Raw genomic sequence first — 22447 nt, 5'->3', positions numbered from 1 at the left:
GTACATAATAAAAAAGCCCTCCAAGGCATACATAGAGTTATCCCCGAGTGATGGTCCACAATCCTACCCAAGGCTTCGACAACATCAGAAAAGCCTTGAAGGCTTGAGAAATTCGTGACGTCTCGTGGTGGGTGGAACTCCTTCATGGATCCGGACTCGTAATAATCGCATCTTGATGAGTGATTCGGTTCATCCATACAGCGGAGGCTATTAAATCGGACCACGGGCGTAGTCTTCGGAGGGTCCGATACTCAGCTGGTTCGGGTTTGCGTTCAGTATATCATATGTAGGTCTTCACGGCGATCGGTTTTCAGGGGAAAGGTCCGCTAGCTCAGGTGGTGGCTTCGTATGGTGATCCCATAAGGCGGGTTTGACTGTTCAAGCATCAGGTCTGTATCAACGGCCAGGATTTTTCCTGGGCAGGGGGCGGACACGGGCACTGCCTCTATCCGAATCCGTCAGAGTCAGCCGCCCAGCGCGTATTTTCAGGATTTTACACAACGCTTGTGTAATCTTCAGTCTGCGATGCGTCCCTCTGAGGCACGGTTGGAAAGATACACGCTTTGGGATGAATATATCGGGCCCCTCTGACGAAATGCCGTAACGGGGTGACTAAAAATCCTTTTGGACTCCAAGAGGGCCGGGCAAAGAGTGGAGAACCATCAGCGAGCGTGCGCTGGCTGCATCCGTCACCGAGAATTACATGTTTGAATTCCATAGGGGAAGATACATTTCCTTCAAAGAAGATGTCATCCTCATTGAGGCTTAGGCGCGCCTTCAGCAGCGCGCTCGTTCGGCGTTGTCGTCGTCGATGTACAGTGATCGCGAGTCGCGACACGGACCGCGCAATCTCGATCGGTTCGGAGGCAAAAATCATTGTTGTCATCGTCTACGGATTTCTTCGTGGGGAAAAACTGATGCAGCTACTATCTTCGGACCGGGCTCGCTCCACGTCGTTTTCGACAGGGAGCCAGAACACCTCTTGGCCGTTCTACCACGGGTTCCGGGACTGGAATGCACCGGCGTCCGGATGAGAGCTGCGGGATTGGAGTTGGGCAGAGTTGACGGCGGCTATCTACGAAGGCATTATTTACGCGACTTCCGATCTAAGCGATCGGACCGATGAATCCAAACGGAGGGACGAGGCGCGAACATACCAGCTTTCTGCCCTTTCTCGCTCAATCATCGACTGAGCCGGCTCCTCTTTCCCACACTGGCCTAAACAAAGTTTGAATCGTCCGGGTCTGTTCCTATTCGCGGGTTTGTTTTCTTCGTTGCCCTCTCCTCAGAGCACATGTCAAGGATCAGAATCGGAACACGCGAGGCGAAACATTCGACGCCGGGGAGAAATTCGAAATCCCTTCCGCTGTATAGGGTGATCGCGTAATTGAGACTCCATGTGAGAGTGGAGATGGCGAACACTCTGATGGAAGGCACCCAGGAGTTCGAGCTCGTTTTCGGTAAGTTCGAAGAAGCTTCAGCTGTTCCTGCTCCGGTCGTGATTGAGGAACCGGTGAATATCTTTTGAACTTATGCATTTTTCTCATCCAGGGACCTATGAAAACTTTGTGGTCGGGTATTCTTTTCGACGACTGCAGGATGATCTCTTCACACTGGAACAGAGTTTCGCCAGCCCGAGTCATATCGCGTCGGTGCGCGCAGTCAGTAGTGGCGGGAAGTTTTTAGCGTCGGGATCTTCGGATGAGACCATTCAGCTGTACAATATGAGAACCCGCAAAGAGATGGGTTCCCTTATGAAACATTCCGGAACCATCAACGCTTTGAAGTGAGTACCTCCCCGAGAATTCAGAGAGTAGAATCTCGATTTTCTTCGGAAGAAGGAATGGCGTTCCGCCCCGAATCAGAACGCGTTCCTCCCGTCACCTCGGACCCGTGCAATCCTAATCGCTCTTCTAAAATTTATCTCTCGGCAGGTTCTTCAAAAATTCTCATTTGTTTTCTGCAAGCGACGATGGCACGATTTGTGTTTGGGACACGGGAAGCTGGCAGTGTTTAAAAACGCTCACAGGTCACAAGCAAGCAGTCAATGATATTGCTGTGCATAGCTCAGGTACTTAGACTTCCGCTTGGAATTCCGCCGGCGCGGTCTCTTGGTGTGCTATGCATTGAGAGATGACAGGTTTTTCTCCTTCCAGGTAAGCTCCTCTTGTCAGTTTCGAAGGATAAGACTATCTACACCTGGAATCTGGTGAAGGGTCGGCCAGCCTTCATCTCGAAATTGAAGGTGAGGCACCCGGAATGTTCTGGGAGACAGGATAATAATTGACGTGGGATCCGATTTGATTGACCTGCCATGCGGAACTTCCATAGCCAGAGATTTGATCATTGATTCCAATCCTCAGTGTGAAGCTTCACGTGTAGCCTGGTGTCCATCGGAAACATTATTCGTAATCACGCATGGAAACGACTGCGATATATTCTCTCCGGAAGTCGGTGGGGTTGTCGGCTCTATAGATTTCGGAAGAAGGATATCTGATCTCACTTTCATCGGCGATTACCTGGTCCTGAGCGGAGACGAGGGCAAGGTGAGCTCTTCTGGTCCACTCAATAGTGATTGGCAACCCATAAGTTTATTCCCCGCACCGAACAGCTCCAGTCCCCGATTCCATTTTATTCTGGATGATAAATTGGATTCTCATTTCTCGATCTGCAGGTCGGCGTTTTCGATCTGACAGTGAAAGACGACGTGGGCAAGGTGGCGCCGTCCTGTATAATAGAATTTGAAGCCGATCCTCGGGCTCGGATAAAATGCGTGGAATACGGAGGACCGAATGAGAGGATGGGATGCCATTACTTGGCAACCGGGACCAGTGAAGGGGTAGTTTCAGTGTGGCTACTGAATGCCGCCGACGGGGCCGATAAACCCAAATTGCTGGCGAAGAAGTCCGCTGGTTGCAGATTGACAGCATGCTCCATTTTCCGCGAAGAATAAACAAGAGCTTTCCCGAAAGCTGGTGCTCTCATTGATCGGAATTCGTCGAGAGGTTTAAGGGCTTTATCGCGTCGCGCTGGAATTGATAGCCTGGATGATACCACCCTAAATTCGAATTCAGATTAGCTACGTATAGGATTCCACAGCTATCGGAACTGATATGATCGTCTGGAGCAGCTCAAAATGTTGAGATCTCGCAAGTAGATTGGTCCGAGGGAACAGAACCGATGTACCGATTCGAAGAACTCGATCAAAGCGAATTGAGTGTCGGTCTGATCCGTCCGGAAATTGTGAGACACTCCACTCTTCGTGTCCGCCGTCACTCCGCGTCTGTAAACTTGGTTCCGTTGACTGTATTCAAATCCGATAGAAAAAATCAGACTTGCCCATGAGGGCATGAGCTGCGCGAGAAAACATTAGTTACGGAGGAGAATCAGATATTCCCTCGCATGGGGGAAGTACGCTATCACGCTCCCACAGCAGGCGTTATGACTCTGATTGATCTCGGGCGATTTCCGGAGGTGCTCGTGGAGCCGCTCTCCCGGTCCGAGCCCGGATACGCCTCCCGATCTACCGAATCGAAACGCTCTGACGTTTGACAGTAGCCGCTGAGACGTGCATACGGAGGAAATAAGCAATGAATGAGAAGTCGTTTGGTCTTCACGCACATCGAATCAGTGTGTCCCTCCCTCGGTGAAATCTGAAATCTCTCCGAACCGAGATTCACCTTTCACAATATCAGCTCATCAGAGGAATAGGTTTCGCCCGGTCACACCGGTCTCCGCCGCCATGGATTCCGCGTCTTCTGGAGAGATCAGGCCTCGAATATCCGAGTGGGTCCCGTGCATTCTCCCGTCGGAGAAGACCGAGTGTCATTAACGAATCGAACTAGGGACATATTCATCACCAATTATATCTCGAATCATATCTAGATCCCGGCTCATCTCCTCGATTGGAGAGGTTCCTGAACCCCTGCGCGGTTATCCGATGCTCGATGATAGAGCGAAGGAATCTTTTCGATCACTCCAAGCAAGAATAGGGGGAACCGCTGGCGAATCCTATGCGGATATTCCCTTCACTGTTCGATCCCGTTCCCGGATGGTATCGCCTCCTCGAGATAATTGATCCCCATAAGCCGGTAACGTCTGGTGACTTCTCGAACACGTCCTTAAATTCGACCCCCCGGGAAATCGACTGCTTCCACATCAGGTAGCTCAGGTATCGATTCGATCCTACGGGGCAGGAGGAAACGGACACCCTCCGGTCAAGATATTTCCCGATAATGGTGGTTAGAAGTGCAATGGATCGACTTCTTTGGGGCGACATTCCACCGAATATCTGAGTAGCGATCGAGCGGAGATGATCCGTTCGGATAAGATTGGTGGTAGAATTCGGAAAGCTTCCCCTTGATATTCCGGACCCGGGATCCTTAGAATTCAGCACGCGTGTTCCGACACATGCACTCCGCCAGTGCACAATAAGCGAAGGAGAAGTGAGTACTGGGGCGGGAAGAGCGCGTGTGAGACTGACGAGACACCCGACAGATATCGATTACCTGCTCGGAACTTGGAGCGTACTTTTACCTGCAATAATAATTAGCGGCTCAAGTCTCTCAGGCCACCGCGCCCTTGCCCCGCGGCCTCAGATGGGACAGGGATAGAGTCAGCGGTGGCCGTAACGTTGAGGCTCGGCAGCCATGATGAACGAATCACGGAGCCATGGAGCGTCAAACGCCGTTGCAAGCTGGAACGGTTGATCTAAGTCTCTGATCCAATCGATAAATCGCGTCAGAGGCTGTTCGGATCCAAATCCAGTGGTCAGCCGTGTGCAAGTCTTTCCTCGATCCCCCAAGAATATCGAACAGAACGCAGGTCACACGGAAAACGCCGGAAGCCCGTTCCTCCTCGGAGACCTGGGGTCTTTCGTAGATTCGAAGCGAGAATTTCCGATTTCTCTGGGCGGATGCCGAATGATCGCTGGAATCTACATACGGGAATTCATTCTTCCTCATTCCGCCTCGTTCTCAACAGAAATCGATCGGTCACGATGGCGACAGAATGACATAATCATTAAGCTGAGCTCCAGAGAGATACGTTCCTTTGCCCTTTCCGTTTCCCCTCCAATACGAATCTCGTCGGACGCGCATAAAAGAGATCGCATCTCGAACTCGATCGTCAGTCGCCAAGATGAAGGCTTTCGTGGTGTTTGTTGCCCTCGTGGCTTGCGTTCAGGCTAACTTGCTCAGGTGAGTTCGAAGGGACTTCGGGATAATGGCTTGTGATCGTCGAACTGCTCCGTTAGTTCCCGGTTGGGGTCTCGCAAGAATTTTCCGGTGTAGAAGAATACGAAGCGCCGAATCGCGTCCCTACCAGAGTTCCGAGCGACGACCGGATAATGCAGCGCTGATAAAAGCAGAAAATGGAACCGCCTCGAGAGATTCGTGACTGAAGCTAGATAGATAGCTGGCTAGCTAGCTGAGGTGCCGCTCAGTTTTTCTCACGAAGCTCCTCGAACAATTCCACAGGATCCCTCTGCAGAAGTCGAAGTCGCTCCGTCAGACCCTTATCGAGAAGAACACTCCTCGTCATGTGATGTTCTCAAGGCCCATCTTGGGGGGCAATGTCGAGCCCATCGCCAACTACATGGACGTAAGCGAATAGATTTCAATGAATATCCCCTCCCTCGTAAAGGGAAGGGAATCTATATCGGGTCGACGAAAGTGGTCAAGACTTCTCGAACGGTGGATATCCCTACTGTGTCGAAACAAGCGGACAAGCTCAACAATTCCAGAAAACAAACTCTTGAGATTTTCGAGTGTATGTTTCCCGGAAGGTCTCGCGCTCACCTTCTCGGCTTAGACGGCTGTCAGCAAGCCTAGATGAGATCAATTTGAATCTCCACTGGAGGATGTCGTCTTCGCGCAACCCTCTCCGCGGCGTCGTTCGAGGCTCTTGACCCGCGCGTCTATTGAACCCAAAATCTTGCCGTGAATCTTTTCGAAACGTTTTAACTTATCAGATTTTTATTCCGCATCATCTCCAGGCTCAGTATTACGGACCGATCTCCATAGGAAACCCACCCCAGCCGTTCCAGGTCGTTTTCGACACTGGATCATCGAACCTCTGGGTCCCTTCCGCTAATTGCCCCATCACCAACGTTGCATGCCGTGAGTGCCTATGATCCCTTCAATTTTTTCTCCTTCCCCAAGGCATGGGGCGAATGAGGTCCGAGAACATTGAATTGATTTTTGAGGAGGAATCATCGATTGGGAATCGGCTAATTCCATCTTTTTCCCATCCCAGTTCTGCACAACAAGTACCACTCCAGCAAGTCCACCAGCTACCTGGCGAACGGAACCACCTTCAGCATCCAATACGGATCCGGAGCCGTCAGTGGTCTCTTGTCCGCTGACGACGTCAGCGTCAACGGCGTGAACATCACCAGACAGACGTTCGCTGAGATCCTCAAGGAGTCCGGCCTCGGCTTCATCGCCGGCAAGTTCGACGGAATCCTTGGTATGGGATACCCTCAGATCTCTGTCCTCGGCGTGCTCCCAGTCTTCGATCAGATGGTCGCTCAGAACGCTATCGCCGCTCCGATCTTCTCGTTCTACCTGACGAGGGACAACGATCATCCCACCGGCAGCGAGCTCGTCATCGGCGGGATCGACCCCAAGCATCACAAGGGGGAGATCACCTACATTCCCGTCTCCAGAAAGGGATACTGGCAGTTCAAGATGGACTCGGTCAAAATCGGTGACGTCAGTAAGACCACCCTGTGCGCTAACGGATGCCAAGCCATCGCCGATACGGGAACCTCCCTCATTGCCGGACCTACCTCTGAGGTCAAGGCTCTCAACAAGGCCATCGGAGCGGCTCCCTTCCTGAATGGCGAATACCTGGTGAACTGCAACAACCTCCCGACCATGCCCAACATCACCTTCACTCTCGGTGGGAAAGACTTCGAGCTCACCCCCAACGACTACGTTATGAAGATGAGCCAGGGTGGTCTGCCCCTCTGTCTGTCTGGCTTCATCGGTCTCGATGTTCCCAGGGGACCTCTCTGGATCCTCGGGGATGTCTTCATCGGGCGTTACTTCACCGTCTTCGATCGTCAAAGCGATCGCGTCGGTTTCGCCGTGGCCGCCTAATCGTGTCTTAGAGCGAGTGTGATCAAAATTGTGAATAAAATATCCGTTCGAACTCCTTGGCATTCCCTCAGCTTTTGGACTCATGTTCACCTGGTATAAGGCAGTCGCAACGCCCAAGGGGCGCGACTCTTCTCGTATGAATGAAAGTCGGTGAGATCCGATTCCATGTCTCGAGGACTGTTCTGGCGGATTTCTTAAAATCTGAAGTTCTTCCTGAGTACATTTCGCTTGGCCACCTGATTTCTGGAACTTTGTTCATGGATTCACAAGGCATAAGACATAGTCGATGCACTTCGCATTGCATAAAATATGGTCGGATATGATACCCCACGCAGCCGAGCGCTGAGGATGATGACGGCAGATCTCGAGGCGAAGCGAACCTTGCCCCGGGCCTCCCGCTAGGCCCTCACCGCTGAAGCTCCACGAGAAGCAGGCCCACGGTCAGGTTAGCCTCGGGGTCCGTCGCAGCCGATGGGCTCCCTGAAAGTCTCGAGTTCTAGACGAACGACGATCCGCGATCGTCGATGCTCCTTCCCCCTGAATGCGCCTCAAAAATTTCGAGCTCCCCCGAGCGAGCGAGCCAGCAAGAGGCGCGGCTTTTCAAAACTCGGCGCGCTGAAGACTCATATGGTCCGCTGCTTCGGAGGCGGCGGCATCCCGGCAACCCTAGCTGACGACGGACGGCTGCTGGCAGCACTACTCGATCGCTCTTGTTTAGTTTTTTGCGGTTCCTGCGATGAGCGCTATCCGCTGTGTTCGAAGTGAAACTTTGAAGATTTTTACTGTTTTCATTTCTATTTGACCCTGAGAAGAGCTTCGACAGAGGTGTACGAAGCGTTGTACGTGGTTCACGTTACAAATACTGCAACGTTATGGTTCGTGTAAATGTCATTTGTCACAATTTTGGCTGTATTCGACGCTTCGAGCCTTTTCGGCTCGAATCTCTGGTCCGGGCTGTGCGGGCACAAGCTCCGGGAACTCATTCTCTGTCCCTGTTCTTTGGTTTGCCGCTGGAAAAAGCTGACCGGCACATTTCGGTACCCTTTCTTTGCGATGAGCGAGTCTTCGAAGGGCCGCTACAAGACACATTCGTCGGATACGGAACGAAAAGTGTACCTGTCACGTACACTGATCGTTGTGAATGAGACCTAGATGTTCCTCGAGAGCTTGTTCGCTGCTTCCTGATATAGTTGGGGGCCGTCAGAGAATTTTTTCTCGGTCTCCGGTGCGATTTCGCCAGCCAGCTCAGCCGGACTTTCATTTTCGTATCAAGTGTCCTGATCGAGGGGGTGGCGGTTGCCAGGTTGGCGTTTGAAGACTGCTCCATGAGATTTTTTACAGATCAACCATAACGTTCAAAGAATATTGAACCCGCTCAACACGTTTGTGAGAGTTCATTCGTTTGTGCAGTGATGTCCAGTGTCCAACCCGGAAGTGAATTTTTGACATTTACATTTCATTATGAAATTCCACACCAAACAGCCTGTATGAATAAAAGCTTCTAATTTCTCCAGGCGAATGACGAGCCGCCGTTTCTGTCGGTCGGGACAGATGTCTCCGCGAAATATAAGGGAGCCTTTTGTGAGGCGAAAATCAAGAAGGTAAGAGAGATTTACCGAGCCCAATTATATGGAAAAGCTCCCGCCGACGCGGCGCGGATTCCGGGCCAGCTTGAAGCGGTCTCCGACGGAGCCTCATATGTGTCAAGACCAGGTAGAGGTTGAAGGTTTCGCGCAGGAGAGCTAAATCAATTTTCTTAATCAGGTTCAAAGATCGGTCAAATGCCGACTTTCATTCAAGTCCGTCATGGGCGGCTCCGTGATTGTGCCGGACGATCATATAAGAGGGAATTACAAAGTCGGTTTGACGGTGGAAGCGAAACATCCCGACAAACCGAGTTTGTTCCAAGAAGCAACCGTCATAAAAATTATCGATCAGAGCCAATATACCGTCGGTAAGCGGACTTTACCACCTATTTCGGATATCTGTGTCCCTTTTCGATGGGGATCGAGATGGTGACGAGGTCAGACGGATGCTTAGGAATTTCCATGCTCCGAGCGCTCAGGATGGATCCAAATTGAAAATCCGTGTCGACTAACTCCGACTCTTTCCTCAGTTTTCGACGACGGGGACGTGACAACTCTTCGGAGAACCTCACTTTGCCTCAAAAGCGGGAAACATTATATGGACGGCGAGTCGCTCGACCAGCTGCCCCTAACCAACCCAGAGCACTTCAGCGCGCCTGTTGCGCCAACAGCGGGAAACACAGGGAGCTCTTCGAACGTCGGGAATTCTCCAGCTCCAGGCGAGACGCGAGGTGCAGGGGCTCAGGCTAGGGAACAACTGGGGAAAAGCGGAATGCCACCGCGTAAGAAGCGTACCGCAGCCAGTCTTGGTGAATTCCTCTGCCGCGAAGGAGGCGACGCGAGCAGCCAAGAGGAGGACGAACCTGAAACGACTCCGCGAAGGAAGCGTAACCAGCCGACGACGAATCTCACACCTAGGGAATCCCGGAACAGGGTGAGTGAAAAGCGAGAACGCTGCAGTCCATCTTCCGCCACAGACCCAGTCTGGGCGATTGAGAATTGAGAATCAAATCGAACCCCGCCGTTTTTCCCCTCGTAGTCTGCCATGAGCGCGGGATCCGTGATCTTGATTGAGGTCGAACGCAAAGACGAGAAACCTCCGCGGGGATCAGATACGCCGCGTAGCAAACGAGACTATGTTTCCGCTCCCGCTCTCGTTCTGAGGGACCAGAGCTCGATCAAGCGAGACGAAGTCAGGGTCAAACTATTCCGAGACGGCCAAGTGTAAGTTTGCCTCCTCCGGGAGCCTTATCAGCCTGTCAGCGCTGACAAGAATTAGTCCTTCCGAATCCACTTCGGGAAAATAGCGCACGAATAAATAATATTCGTTTTCTACAGGATGGTGGTCGCGAGAAAAGACGCCACAGAATTCGATCGCAAATTGATTCTCAAAGGGAACCCTCAGAAGTCTGCGTGTTCCAAAGCTTTGGTCTATTGTGAGAAAGGGGAGCTCCCTCAGGGTTGGAGTCGCAAGGAACTTCTCGATGAGCCCGCGGACACCGAAGACGACAACGAGCCGGATCGCGCCGAGGAAGACGATGACAACGACGACGCCCGAGACAGTGGCGAGGATCAGGAAGACGAAGACGAAACCGATCCCGATGAAGAAGTTCACGACGAAGAGAAAGACCGCTTCGTGGCCCAATTGTACAAATTCATGGACGAGAGGGGCACCCCGATCAACAAGGCGCCGGTGGTCAACGGCAAAGACCTCGACTTGCATCAGCTATTCTCATCAGTGCAGAAAATCGGTTCCTTCGACAAAGTCACCAACTTGAACAAATGGAAGGACGTCTACTCGAAGTTATTCAAGGAGCCAAAAGCCACGCCAGCCCAAGGCCAGCAACTCAAGTCGGCCTATAAAAAGTATCTCCAGGGTTTCGAGGATCTCTATCGAAAACTCGGGATGGCCACCACGCTGGATACGAAGGTCAGCACATCGGGAGGCCGCAGTCAACGAATAATGACCCGAAACAAACAGTTGCCAGTCAATGTGTTCAAAGCGAGGGATCGTAAAGCCGTAACGCCACAGCCCGATTCGCCGACGTCGTCCATCGGGAAAAACAGGGATAAGGACGCAGGAGTCGACGAAGAGAAACGATCTGTGAGGAAAAAAATCATCGAGGATAAAGATGCGGGCGCAGTCACTCCGAAACGCATCCGTAGCGATAGCTTGGACAATTCCACGAGAAAAGCGAAGGAGAAAGCCGCGGCCGCATCTGCGGTGAAGAGCTCCAAGGAGAAGGAAGATAAGGTCGTTGCAAGCAACACCGTCGCGGGCTCAACCGTTGCAGCCGCGGCCAGCAGTACGGCCGCAGTTGTGGGAACGGGAAATAACGGCGGTGGGAGCGGGGCGGGAGCTGGCGCAGGGCCCGGGGCTGGAGGTCCCAAGAAGAAGAGGGACAAGAACTCCGATACCGAAGCGAGCGAAAGCGAAGCCACCCCCCTGAAGAAGAATATCGAGCCGATTCGCGTGAACGACAGGATCAAGGTCAAGTACGGTCACGGTAAGCAACTCAAAGTGTACGAAGCCAAAGTTTTAAAAATCGAAGACGCTGATGGTGACAGCACTGAGAAGAAATACCTCGTGCACTACACGGGCTGGAACAATCGCTACGATGAATGGATTCAGAAGAAACGGATCCTCGAAAACATCACACTCAAAATGGACAAAGGACGGTAAGGCCAGGCGGATTTCTTGGAGCTCCGAATCTCTGTTCCCCCAAGGATCCGAAACTTCAGCGGTCTTCTTCCGCTTCTCCGATTTCCGAGCATGGGAATTCACAAGTTCCCTTCTGACAGTCCTCGTTCCATTTTTTTCTAGGGGTCCTGGGAGAAAATCTGCTGCCTCTGCTGCAGAACGTGAGAAGCGTCTGGACGACAAAGACTCGTCGAACTCTCCGAGCGAAAGCAAAAACGAAAAAGCCGAAGGCGGTTCGAAACGAGACCGATCGATAGAGAAAGACACGGCGACGTCGACATCAAAGAAAACCAGAGAATCGGCCCCAAAGGAGAAAGACGAGGAGAACAACGAGGAGCCTCGCAAGCGCCGGGGGAAGCTTACGAAGAAGTTCTCCGAAGAACCCACGTCCGAGACCAGCGTCCAAACTCGACAAAAAGATCAGGCTCCCGCAAAGGACAACAATCCCCCAAAGGACGGCGCTAAACAGAAGGATGAGGAAGTTGCCAAGGAAAAGAAGCCTACAGAGGTCATTAAGGACGAGAAGAAGGACGGCGCGACCTCCACTGCAACTGCTAAGACTGTGAAGGATGAGAAAAAGCATTCGGGACCTCCAAGCAGCTCGAACGAGAGCCAGGGTGCCGCTCCCGTTAAAAAGCTTGTTGAAGTTAGTCCCGAGCAAACTGCGCGAGTATTTGCTGTGAAGTCGAAGCCACCTGAATCCAGCCCACCTCCTCCGACGGCTGCCACGTCGTGTTCCCCGGACGCTGCCGCAACGAGCGCGACGGCTGCGACTTCGGCCCCGCTTCCGGCCGTGCCAGACGTTGGTCCATCGATCGAGAAACAGGCACCATTTGTAGCGGGAACTAAGAGGGATAGGCTCGAGCTCAAGAAGGAGAAGCTCGTCGAGGTGAAAAAGGAAAAGGTTGACGAGGAATCCAAAGACTCCCCGGCTCAAGAGAAACAAGCGTCTACACCAAAGAGATCGCGGGTCACCAAACGGAAGAAGGCTGGCACGCCCTCTTCCGCGGCTGCGGTGTCCACATCAACAATTGCAGCGTCAGTTGTACCGTCCCCGCAGCCGTCCGCCGCTCCTGCACCCGATTCGACAACAAGCGGTAGCAGCGTCCCAGCCAGTTCGACGGCGCCGACGTCAACATCGGTGATCTCGACCGCTATAGCTGCACCTCAAACAGAAAAAACACCTGCAACAGCTGCACCACCAACGGCACCGAGCGTATCCGCCAAAGAGGCTGTCCCGTTGGAAAGTGTCTCGAGGGAAAGCGAACTTCAAGAACGAGTGGAAGCGCCTGTTCTGGCTTCGAAAACTCCAGCTGCAGTGATTCCAGAGACCCTCCCATCTGCAACGTCAACCACCGCCCCCGCTGCAACATCTTCGAGTGCACCGGTAGTTCCTCCGAAAGAAGAGCAGTCCGAAGGCGAAGATACCGATATCGAAAAAGATCCCATCGAACCCACCATCGGTGGACCCTCGCTCACCTCGCTCGCTCAGCAGCCTCCACCTGCTGCTGGCGCTGCGGCAGCTGCTCCGAGCGGTGTCGGGGTTTCCGACGAGACGACTATCACACAAGACGATGACGATGAGGCCGACGACAACGACAACAAAGACGATGATGAAAACGATGACGATGACCGTGACGACGATCGAACGAAAATCGTCAAACCGGAGGAAGAGGCCAGCACTGAGGTTGAGGAAGGACACATGGAGGATTCGCTCACTGATAATGTAAGAGCGCTAGGGCACATCAGAAATTCGCGCGTGCTCCGGTCGACCTGCCCACCCGGGGGTCGATTGAAGATTTTTTCTTCTAGGCGATCAATTACTATTCATTGTTGGATTGATCAGTTGGTCACTTATCAATTATAAATTCCAGCAATTGATGGATCTCGATGAGAGTGGGGTTGAAGCATTCGACGCGGAGGCCGCTGCGAGTAGCGTTGAGAGCACTCCTACCACTTTCGCTAACGTGACACCCCTGACGTCTTCCACGCCACGAACGAATGTGGTTGTGGAAAACTCGACACCGGTAGCTTCGAAGACTCGAAAACCCCGAGGACTGAAGAAGGTCGAAGAGGAGGAAAAGGAAAAGAAAGAAGAAACCCCCTCGAGAGTCAAGGAAGAAAAATTACCTGAAGAGAAAAAGCTCCCCATGGTAAGCGGGAAGGTCACGATTTTCACAACGCATGCTGTTCCAATGCTTCACGCTCACACGATACCAGGAGCGCGGGCCGGGCCATCTTACGGCCGTATTGGACCCGTCCCAGTTTAAGTGACGTTTTTCTAACACCCAAGGCGGTCAAGTCTCGCGCGAGGAAGATTTCCGAACCTCCCGAGGAAGAACCAGGGAACAGCAGGAAACGTCCGCGGAAGACGCCAGAAGTTGCCGGCGGTTTCGCTTCGAAGCTAGCTGCGGTTCAGTCGCCTGCTACGGTGAAAGAATCTCCCGTCACAGAATCCCCCAAGACCTCGCTTGTCGCAGCCGAGGTTGTCAAGAAGCCCGAACCCAATGACAGGACGAAAATCGACGCAGACGAAACCCTCAAGTGAGTACCTCCGATGCCCAGTTCCTGACTCTGAAAACAAGATTCCGAACCTAATCGTTTTTCCTCCGTCTCTCCACGGTCTATCCGACACGAGAGAAAGAACGATGTGCGCTGCCGGAATGCATGGCTCATAGCTGCGCAGCTATTTATCCGTAAATCTAATATTGCGCCCAGGAACTAAACCCGACTGTTGATCGATCTTCACAGACCGGCGACTCCGCTCCCGTCGAGCTCCAGCAAGAGTATATTCGACGAGGTCAAGCAAAAGGAAAAAGACGGAAAAGAGCAGAAAAGCGATCAACCCACCACGTCATTCATGACGAAAAAGCGTAAAACTTTGCATAAAGTTGACGAAGAATCGCAGCCTTCTCCTCCATCGACTCCGGTGATCGCCAAGAAGACTCGGGTGGAAGAACTCAAACAGGCAGAGAAAGTGGTATGTTATCGGATTTTTACCGGGGCGATCGTTTTCCTCCGATCGCGGAGCCGGATCGCCGCCGACTAGTTAGAAGGAATAAAAGCTTGGAGGAGATTCGCCTTATCGAGCGGCATATCGGAATCGCTGAAATTCAATCACGGCGCTCACAGGTGAAGCACGAAGTGGTGAAGGATATCGATACGGAGAGCGAAACCTCTGAGGAGAAGGTCGAAGCCGCCGACAATATTGGCGAGGTAGAAGAACGAGGCGAAGAACTCAAGAGACGGGAAGCCGAAAGGGCCGCGGCCGGTGACGTCCTGGCGTCCCTAGCCAGCGCCTGTGGCCCGAAGGAGCCCGAGCAAGCCGGGGGTTTATTCCTCATATGCGAGGAGAATGTTCTTCCCGAGAGTCCAGTTCCGAATAACAACAATAATCAGGAGAATAATGACGGTGGGTCTCCAATGCGTGATCGATCGAGTTCTCCCATTCGAACGTCCAACACTCGACTGAGAAAATCATCGGGATTTCTCCCCGCAGTTCCCGGTCCTGCTCACGCGCCTGAGGAGGACGCGGCTCAGAACCGAGCTGAAATATCCTCGGCGTGCGTGACGGAAGTCACGCCGCCGACGACCCCGGACGATTCACAGTCTTCAGCGAGCAATCAGAATGCTCCATCCAATGCCAACAACAGGCGCAACGCTGTCGGAGGTCAAGGGTCCGCGAGAGGTTCCGAGGGTCCTGGACCTGTGGACGAAGAAAGTACGATGTCCGCTGACAGCAGCGATTCTGCCAGACCGTCGGCCGTTGAAAGAGAGAGAGAAAAGGTTCGTGTATTCGAAATCTCGGTTGCTCTGACGTGTTCATCTGACGTGCCCATCCTGGACGCGAATGACACAACGGAGTGGCGTGGGGATTATTGAAGGCTGATCGTCGATTCTGACGGAAGCCGGTCGAAAAAATAAGATTCGTCTTTCCCTGTGGTTTCAGGCTGTTCGGGGCAAGGGTGGTCTAGGAGGTGCGGGTCGTGGGAGAATGAAACGGACTCGCAAGACCTTACGGCAAAAAGCAGGTCAACGACGTGCGGAACGAGGCAGTCCCGATCATCACGCTGGTCAGCGTGGAGAAGGACGGCATGTCGGCTTGATGTGCGCACAGATGCCCCCTAACTACGATCCTGTGAGACCGGCGAGATATAACTTCCTGTTGCCGATAGGTTCGTTGATTTTTCTTGTCTGAAACGAACTTTTTTGAGCAGGGAGAACGGCGCTGCCATCCCGCCATGATTCCGATGAAGCTTCTTAAACTAAATACCTCAGTGTCCACAGATGAGAATTTGGATGCGGAAGAACGCATTGGTATCATTCAGGATAGGCTATGCGAGTTGAAAAAGACGTATCTCTCTTTGAAGTCGGAAATCGCAGTCATCGATCGGAAACGAAAACGACTGCGACGAAGAGAAGCAGGTAAGGAGCTTGAGTTATATGCAGTTGATTTGCCAGAGCTCGGCGAACTCGGTCTTACGCCTTCACCTATGAGACCCTTCCCTCCCACTGGATTCTCCGGGGTTGAAGTATTACTGTCCTGACGGAAACCGATTCCTCCGTTCGTGGATTCATTAATTTCTCCCTCCCAGCGCGGACAGCCGATGGTAGCACCACGAACTCACCACGCCATCATCCTTCGCCACTACGAACAGCCACCGAGGACTGATTTCCATAGCGGTACATATTTGATTTCGATTTTGTTACGATCTGTCATCGACGTCATGAGCATCTGACATTTAGAGTTTGAAATATCGAAGTGTTTAGCGACTTGAAGAATTCGAGTTTAAGCCGTGCAGAAAGAACTCATATGTTGTATTTGTAGCTTTCGTACAGACGTGGTGAATATTCTTGTACATACATGATTTGAGAAAATGGGCGTGTGTATTTAGTTGGATTCACCTTGTAAACCTTGCTCACTACGCGTCAGCCGACAGCGCTGTTCCCGGTAAGAATGCAGTTGTCCCGGATTGAGCGTAAGGGTCGGACTTTTCGGAACTCACTCCATGCGCCAAACATCGTGTGGAGGAACGATGCGTACGGCGGTTTGAGGACGCGAGGTATCAGGCAACCGAATACTGCTGATCTCCGGTCGAGTACTGGTCACCCCTCCTAGCTGATGATCCTCGGGGAACTCCGATTGCTTTTTTTTGTTTTGTAAATTCGGGCTCCTGTCTGCGCCAGTCGACAGAGTACGAGCTCAGCCCATATGCGAATCCTAGGGATATTGCGACGAATCAACAATAGTTGAACGTTGGACGAAAAAAGATCTCCGGATGTATTTATTCCAATCGATTCTTCAAAACTCGGACAGCGGGTCGACTGTCCCTGCGGGAGGAGGGGTCCAGCTTCAATCAGTTCAGGAAGCTGAGGGTTGTTGGTCTTCCGAAACGCCGAAGATCTTTGCACGTTTGTGAGCCTGAAGGAAATACCTGATCCAGACGGCGTGGCGGATTATGTAGAATTCATTCGATGACCAGAAGCTCTCCATCCGAGACGGGCGATTCGTCTATCGGGAATCAGAAGGGAGCTCGAACGGCGACGTGCGAAACCAAACAACGTGTCCCAACGGTCCCTTTAGTATTATCGATTCCGAATCTTCGAATGGCGGAATACAGTTTTAAGCAGACCGAAGATTCTATTTCTTCCGGCTCCAGCGATCGAGAAATTTGAAGAAAAGGAACGGAGGATTAATAAAATCGAGTTTCGTACTTTACTCATTGTTCCTTCACTCACTCAGAGAATGAAATCGAGTCCGAAGATCGGGACCTTTCCTTTCACTTGGTTCAATAATGAATGAGAAGGAAAATATGCGATTTGCTCGTTTTCATTGAACACAAAGTTTCGTTTTATTTCGGAGTAATCTTGAGTTATTCTCCTTTGTGTCTGCCCTGAAATCATACATCGCTCTTCATCCAAACCTCTATCGATCGGCCTCATAGTTTTTGCTATCTGTATACAGCAAGGGGAAGATCCTCAGCATTCTCTTTCAATCATATATTATTTGGAGTTGATTTAGGCCAGACATCCTTCTTCTGATCAAGGCTTCAGCTGGCGACGTAGTTGTATGAGTATCTCATTCCTGATCACTGATCACGCTCTCGCAAAATTCAATGATGATCGATGGCGATCCTAATCACCCCTTCCTTAGAATATTTGATCATCGTCATCATTGTAATAAAATCATCTTCGAATGTCGGTACTCTAATATCTACCTCAATGTGGAGAAATAATTCTTATGGTGATTTTTCGCTACTGGTTGACGGAAGATTCCCTGTCGATATTGAATCTACGTATTGAAATTGTTATATCCGACAGAAGATTAATCTCATAATTGTACAAACATCATGATCGTGACTTTCGGAAACGGATCCCGCCTCCAACGGTGGCCGAATAGCGGAGAGCAGGAGTCCGTCCAGAGACTTACCCGACGTCTCATCTCTACATCGAGGTTTCGTTCCTCGATTGCCGCGACAGTTGCGGGGTATGGAACACAGAATGGAGAACACTTTGAATAAGAAGACCCCCTCTGCCTGTCGCCACCTCAACCTCATCGTGACCTGGAGGAGATTTGTCGTTTCGCCCGCAAGATCGTTCCTACTTGATCTACTGATTCAGTATTCCGTAGAGATTTCAAATTGGGCTCGAAAGCGATACTCGAGAAACGCGGTCTATCTTTCTCTCTCGTCTCTAAGATGGTGTTCAGTCTTCGCTGCCCCCCTACGGTCAGAAGGTTCCAAAGGTCAGCTCTGCGCTGCTGTCACGCATGTTGCCTTGTTTAGATCGATTCCAACGTCATATGTTTTTGATGATGTGGAAATGAGTAGATCATGTACAGATTTGTTGGTTTTTGTTCATGTCTAGTAAGTATTACTCTATGCACAACCACTTTGTTTGTATTTCTCGCAGTCGCGGATCAGTCGAGGGCTCTCAGCGTTTGACGGAGCGGCACTCGATGCCCATTGCAGTCTGATCGCGATCCACTGAAGACTTGATCGCTCTCTCATCCCGGTTCCCTTCTCCGTCGGTGGGTCAATCCGACAATTTCAATAGTTAAAACCCCTCCGAATATTTACTTTGTTCCATGCTGAGACATATGTATGCATTTCTTACGTCGATACAGTATCCCCCGCTCAATGAGATCCGATCGGGTTTCTCACGGGAGTCGCAACGTGATCCACTGTTTTCCCTGGTCACGTAGTTACTTTCATGGAGGGAGGTGAATAACATCCTTGGTTTCCGCAGTTTTCGCGGAAAATCCTGTCGCCCCTTTGTCGCCGGACTTCTTTGCGCCGACATACGACGGTAGGACGTCGCGTCGTCGGCCGGATTCTCACTCCGCAACGTCCAGCTCTTCCGAATGATTGTTTCAGTATAGAAGCATTCCTTCAGACTTCAACTCTCTCTCATCGTCGTCATCTGACGCGGACGATGTATTGTATTTGTCTAGGAGTATATTATAGATTATATATATATTTAACTAGTGGACGTCATGAACTGTGCTCGGCTTGAATAGAATCGATGCCGCCGCGCACTTCAAATGCAAACGAATCCTATAGCTACGCATTCGATCACTTTCTTCATTAACGTCACCTTTGATCAGAGGAACAAGATGATTTCTCACCAACACTGCCCTTTCGAACTGTCTATCTCGAAAGTTTAAGCACTCAACCTCACGACCAGTTGGAACGGGTATGGGAAGATCCCTCGCCGACCTCACAGAGCTGGTACTGAGGTAACGTTCCAACGTTTTTCATCCTTCTCAGACTCTGAGCGCTCCCGAGTTTTCCCCGCGATCACCCCGCGGAGGTGACTCCAGGAAATCCGCGATGTTAAGCGAGATCGACACCGCATATTTTGATCGATATCTCACAATCAGCTTTTCATAAGAGGTATATTTGTTCTGAAGGGGGCGGTGCAACTTCGCTGAAGACTCGATGGCGTGTCGTCGGACAGGCTCTTCTTCCCGAAAAGGGCGAGGAACGGCTCGAAAAGGACCCGACTCGGATCGGGATGATCCCAGTCGTCATCTCTCCGCCGCAGCCCTCGTCGAATCTTTGGAATCGTTGAATCGAAATCCGTGATAAATAAATCGAGTATCCTCTCTGAGACAACAGTGAACTTTTTCTTTGGAATCACCCACCCATGTCGTTCTCAGCGCGAACATCGATGCGCTGTCTGCTCTCCGAGCAAGATGACGTTCCCAACAATTTATAATCGGTCGATCGTTCATTCAGCGAGTCGATGTCGCTCTTGGACCGTCAACTCATCCTTGAGCGACGATCGAAGATCTGATTGAGGGTCAAGGGAGGGGACGACACGGCTAGCGAACGTGGCTAATAGTGTTCGTTCGTTCAAGTCACAAGTCTCTTAGGAACACTGGAGGTTCCCACGAGCAGGCCTGTCGTCGACACATCCTCAACCGAGGGCTCGATTCCATCCCGTCTCTGATTGTAGGACATGTTGAAAACATTGCTATACAGAGGTCGAGATAGAAACCGGCTTGTGGAATATGTACAACCGCGGAATTCCTTTCGGGAGCGAGCTTGGATTCCCAAGTCGGAGCTCTCTCAAGTTTTAACGAGCTCATGTCCGTGTGAGCACGACGCAATGGTTCTTTGAGGTAACATTTTTGATCAGACGCTCGGAAACACGAGTCCCCAATGATTTGACGCCCGATGTCAATGCGGCGGTGGCGTATCTCGACCTCTATGCCGCCGACTTCGAGTAATTATGGGAGCGTTCGTCAATTTGCTCCACGAGCAACAGACGGGATCTCTTTCTCTAGCTAAGCTGGGGGCGCGAGTCTATCACAGCATAAAATCAACAGACACTACGGATTTCAACAGAGAAGAGAGAACAAGGATCAACCGGCTAATGCGTCCCTCCATCAATTAAACATCATTCAAGCGAGTTCTGACTCGAGCTTTTATGAAAGGAAGACGCACAGGTTCCATTTGATTCCACCACGGTATCACAAACGAGGAGAAAACCAACCAGACAGGTCCGACAGCGCCACAGCGCGTCGTTCGTAGTAACAGGGAGCAATAGGAAACACGAACCTGGAACCTCATCCGGCCAGAAGCCCTGAGCCGGTCTCCGGGTCGTCATTTCAGCATCTAAAGGATCGGAGGCCTCTTCCAGGGGGAAATTCGGAAGGAGATTCCTAGTCCGCGATTCGAGCTTTGGGATAAAATCTTCCATCTAGCTCCAGATTCCGGAATTCTCCCCCATCACACAAACAGTTTGAGGATCTGATGAAATGAGGCTCTCCGCAGCGGCGATAGGAGCCCGAAGGATTCCTGATGTAAAGCTCAAATATTCAGAACGGAGCATCGTCGAACAATACAACTAACGAGTATTTCATGTAGAACGTTTGGTATAGGTGAGGAAGGGGTCGAGCCCAGTTTTTTCAACAAAACTCCCGGATATCTAATATCCTCTCCCCCCCCCGCCGAGAGTGGATTTGGAGCGGGTACCGCCTATAAAACCCTGGGCGGATTCGAAAGACAGTTTGTTCTCAACTTCGTTCGAAACGTTGAACGCTGAAGATTGCACATCCTCTGTCCGAGTTTATCTAAGAGTCCTGCTCGCCCTGTAGTCACTCGCTTCGCTCCTCTCGAGCACAATCACGCATTGATTTGTTTCAGTGCTCGGAACGGTGGCCTCGGGCTCAGGGAACACGGCTCCGGGCTACGCAGCTCGTTAGTATGGCAGCTTCAGTTTCGGGATGTTTAAACGATTCTGAGATTTTGCTCCGAGGTCGAACGTGTCGTAGTGAAGGCGGTCGTGTCTCGAAGAGAGTTTCCGCGGCAGGTCGACTTCATCAACGGCTCTTTCCGAGGAGGAGGAAACTTTCCATGGGAACGGTTGCGGTATCTGCCGACGGGGGCGGTAAACAGTAATCGATAGGGAGATAACCAACACCGAGAAACCAATATGAAGCAGCTGTTCTCCCGCGGTGGACATCATGAACACGAGTGCAACGGCGGTCTAACGCTCGCTCGGCCATTCCGTTTTTCCGTCACGGCCGCGACCTCTTCTGCGCTCTTGGCGATGAGATGAGCCCGTGCCTCCTCTTCTCTCCCGCATGACCTCTTTCTCGGAGCTCAAATCCATAGGGAAATCGTCTCGGTCATTGTTCTAGTATCGGTCCTTATTTTATCTCGGGCTTTCTCGAATAGACTGATCCGTCGGAGATTAGTGGCATGCTGTATCACACGATCCCTCTGCATTCGATTTTCGACATGCTCGTCTCAAGAGTTGCTCTCCTCGCTCGCGGTCTTGATGTAGGACGCATCCGTCGTCGACGTCCTGGAAGATAATCGAGAGACCTGATGAGAGGCAGAGCTATGGCCGACGAGAGCCTATGAACCACTAGAAGTGGCTGAAGTGCAGCTTCACTGCACTGGCTCGTTCCGACCTTTGAACGAGATTATATCAATCTCTCGGCTGTTGGCTGTGCAAACACATTACGTGGGTCCGTGCTCTCTAAATTAGGGAATCGAAGCGTCCACGGTGAGCGGTCGGGGCCACTCCACGCAGAAGAGATTTCTTGACTAGAGGGGGGGCAAAATAATATACGCAGCTTTGAATCGTGATTTTCCAGAGAGGAGTCAGAAACGAAGGGGATCATTCCAGACCATTTCGTCCAAGGGTTGAGGGAATGACCTCGATGGCACAGGAGAGAGGCTGAGCCGCTTCAGAAACCCCCCACCCCCCTTATGACCCAGGCAGCATCGGGAAGCGCCTCATTTTTCCCAATGGGAAGCTTCATATGCTCCTGCCGTCCACGCACAGATGGAGTCAGATCGAGGGAACTCACAGAATGGTCCCTCCTAAAACCAGGCGGATCGGGAGTTAGTTGCGATCATTTGAATTCCTGGTGACTCGTCTGAAACTGATAATGAAAATACGAGGACGTTCTAAAAACGCGGGGATCGATCAACCGCGGAGCAGATATTCCCCCTCGCTCTCGCATGAATGTGTATCCAGCGTCCATCTGGGAGCAAAATTTCTGTGGATGTCCCGCGGATAGCGATGCCGGCGGTACC

The 22447-nt window shown here is 51.6% G+C and overlaps 3 protein-coding genes across 3 annotated transcripts; all 3 read left to right on the top strand.

Annotated features, from left to right (window-relative positions):
- The first annotated feature begins 1296 nt into the window (after positions 1 to 1296).
- LOC100902766 (p21-activated protein kinase-interacting protein 1-like) lies at positions 1297 to 2971 on the top strand. Its single transcript, XM_003739002.3, has 6 exons — positions 1297 to 1460; positions 1552 to 1786; positions 1935 to 2071; positions 2157 to 2245; positions 2364 to 2546; positions 2675 to 2971. Exons 1-6 carry the CDS (start codon positions 1412 to 1414, stop codon positions 2951 to 2953), a joined length of 972 nt encoding a protein of 323 aa, XP_003739050.1. The 5' UTR covers positions 1297 to 1411; the 3' UTR covers positions 2954 to 2971.
- A 2139-nt stretch (positions 2972 to 5110) lies between these two features.
- cathD (cathepsin D) lies at positions 5111 to 7156 on the top strand. The gene is made up of 4 exons (XM_018641934.1): positions 5111 to 5198; positions 5478 to 5601; positions 5996 to 6119; positions 6256 to 7156. The coding sequence occupies exons 1-4, from the start codon at positions 5140 to 5142 to the stop codon at positions 7101 to 7103; spliced, it is 1155 nt and encodes a 384-aa protein (XP_018497450.1). The 5' UTR covers positions 5111 to 5139; the 3' UTR covers positions 7104 to 7156.
- Positions 7157 to 7988: 832 nt separating this feature from the next.
- Positions 7989 to 21102, top strand: LOC100902621 (AT-rich interactive domain-containing protein 4B). Its single transcript, XM_003739001.1, has 15 exons — positions 7989 to 8105; positions 8618 to 8704; positions 8868 to 9057; positions 9220 to 9623; positions 9729 to 9913; positions 10028 to 11368; positions 11514 to 12975; positions 13265 to 13543; positions 13684 to 13934; positions 14142 to 14370; positions 14523 to 14802; positions 14890 to 15176; positions 15340 to 15565; positions 15678 to 15815; positions 21044 to 21102. Exons 1-15 carry the CDS (start codon positions 7989 to 7991, stop codon positions 21100 to 21102), a joined length of 5535 nt encoding a protein of 1844 aa, XP_003739049.1.
- The last annotated feature ends 1345 nt before the right edge of the window (positions 21103 to 22447 follow it).

Source organism: Galendromus occidentalis, unplaced genomic scaffold (genome assembly GCF_000255335.2).
Source record: "Galendromus occidentalis unplaced genomic scaffold, Mocc_1.1 scf7180000076381, whole genome shotgun sequence".
Taxonomy (NCBI): domain Eukaryota; kingdom Metazoa; phylum Arthropoda; class Arachnida; order Mesostigmata; family Phytoseiidae; genus Galendromus; species Galendromus occidentalis.
The sequence above is the reverse complement of the archived record's forward strand: the minus strand, read 5'-3'. Positions and strand labels throughout refer to the sequence as shown.

Bases quoted from the DNA above. Each gene is read 5' to 3' on its own strand.
- LOC100902766 (XM_003739002.3), top strand. From the start codon at position 1,412: ATGGCGAACACTCTGATGGAAGGCACCCAGGAGTTCGAGCTCGTTTTC. The intron at 1,461-1,551 runs GTAAGTTCGAAG...TTTCTCATCCAG, and splicing joins GGAGTTCGAGCTCGTTTTCG to GGACCTATGAAAACTTTGTG. The intron at 2,072-2,156 runs GTACTTAGACTT...TTCTCCTTCCAG, and splicing joins TATTGCTGTGCATAGCTCAG to GTAAGCTCCTCTTGTCAGTT.
- cathD (XM_018641934.1), top strand. From the start codon at position 5,140: ATGAAGGCTTTCGTGGTGTTTGTTGCCCTCGTGGCTTGCGTTCAGGCT. The intron at 5,602-5,995 runs GTAAGCGAATAG...CATCATCTCCAG, and splicing joins CCATCGCCAACTACATGGAC to GCTCAGTATTACGGACCGAT. The intron at 6,120-6,255 runs GTGAGTGCCTAT...TTCCCATCCCAG, and splicing joins CATCACCAACGTTGCATGCC to TTCTGCACAACAAGTACCAC.
- LOC100902621 (XM_003739001.1), top strand. From the start codon at position 7,989: ATGTCATTTGTCACAATTTTGGCTGTATTCGACGCTTCGAGCCTTTTC. The intron at 11,369-11,513 runs GTAAGGCCAGGC...ATTTTTTTCTAG, and splicing joins CTCAAAATGGACAAAGGACG to GGGTCCTGGGAGAAAATCTG. The intron at 13,935-14,141 runs GTGAGTACCTCC...CGATCTTCACAG, and splicing joins GACGCAGACGAAACCCTCAA to ACCGGCGACTCCGCTCCCGT.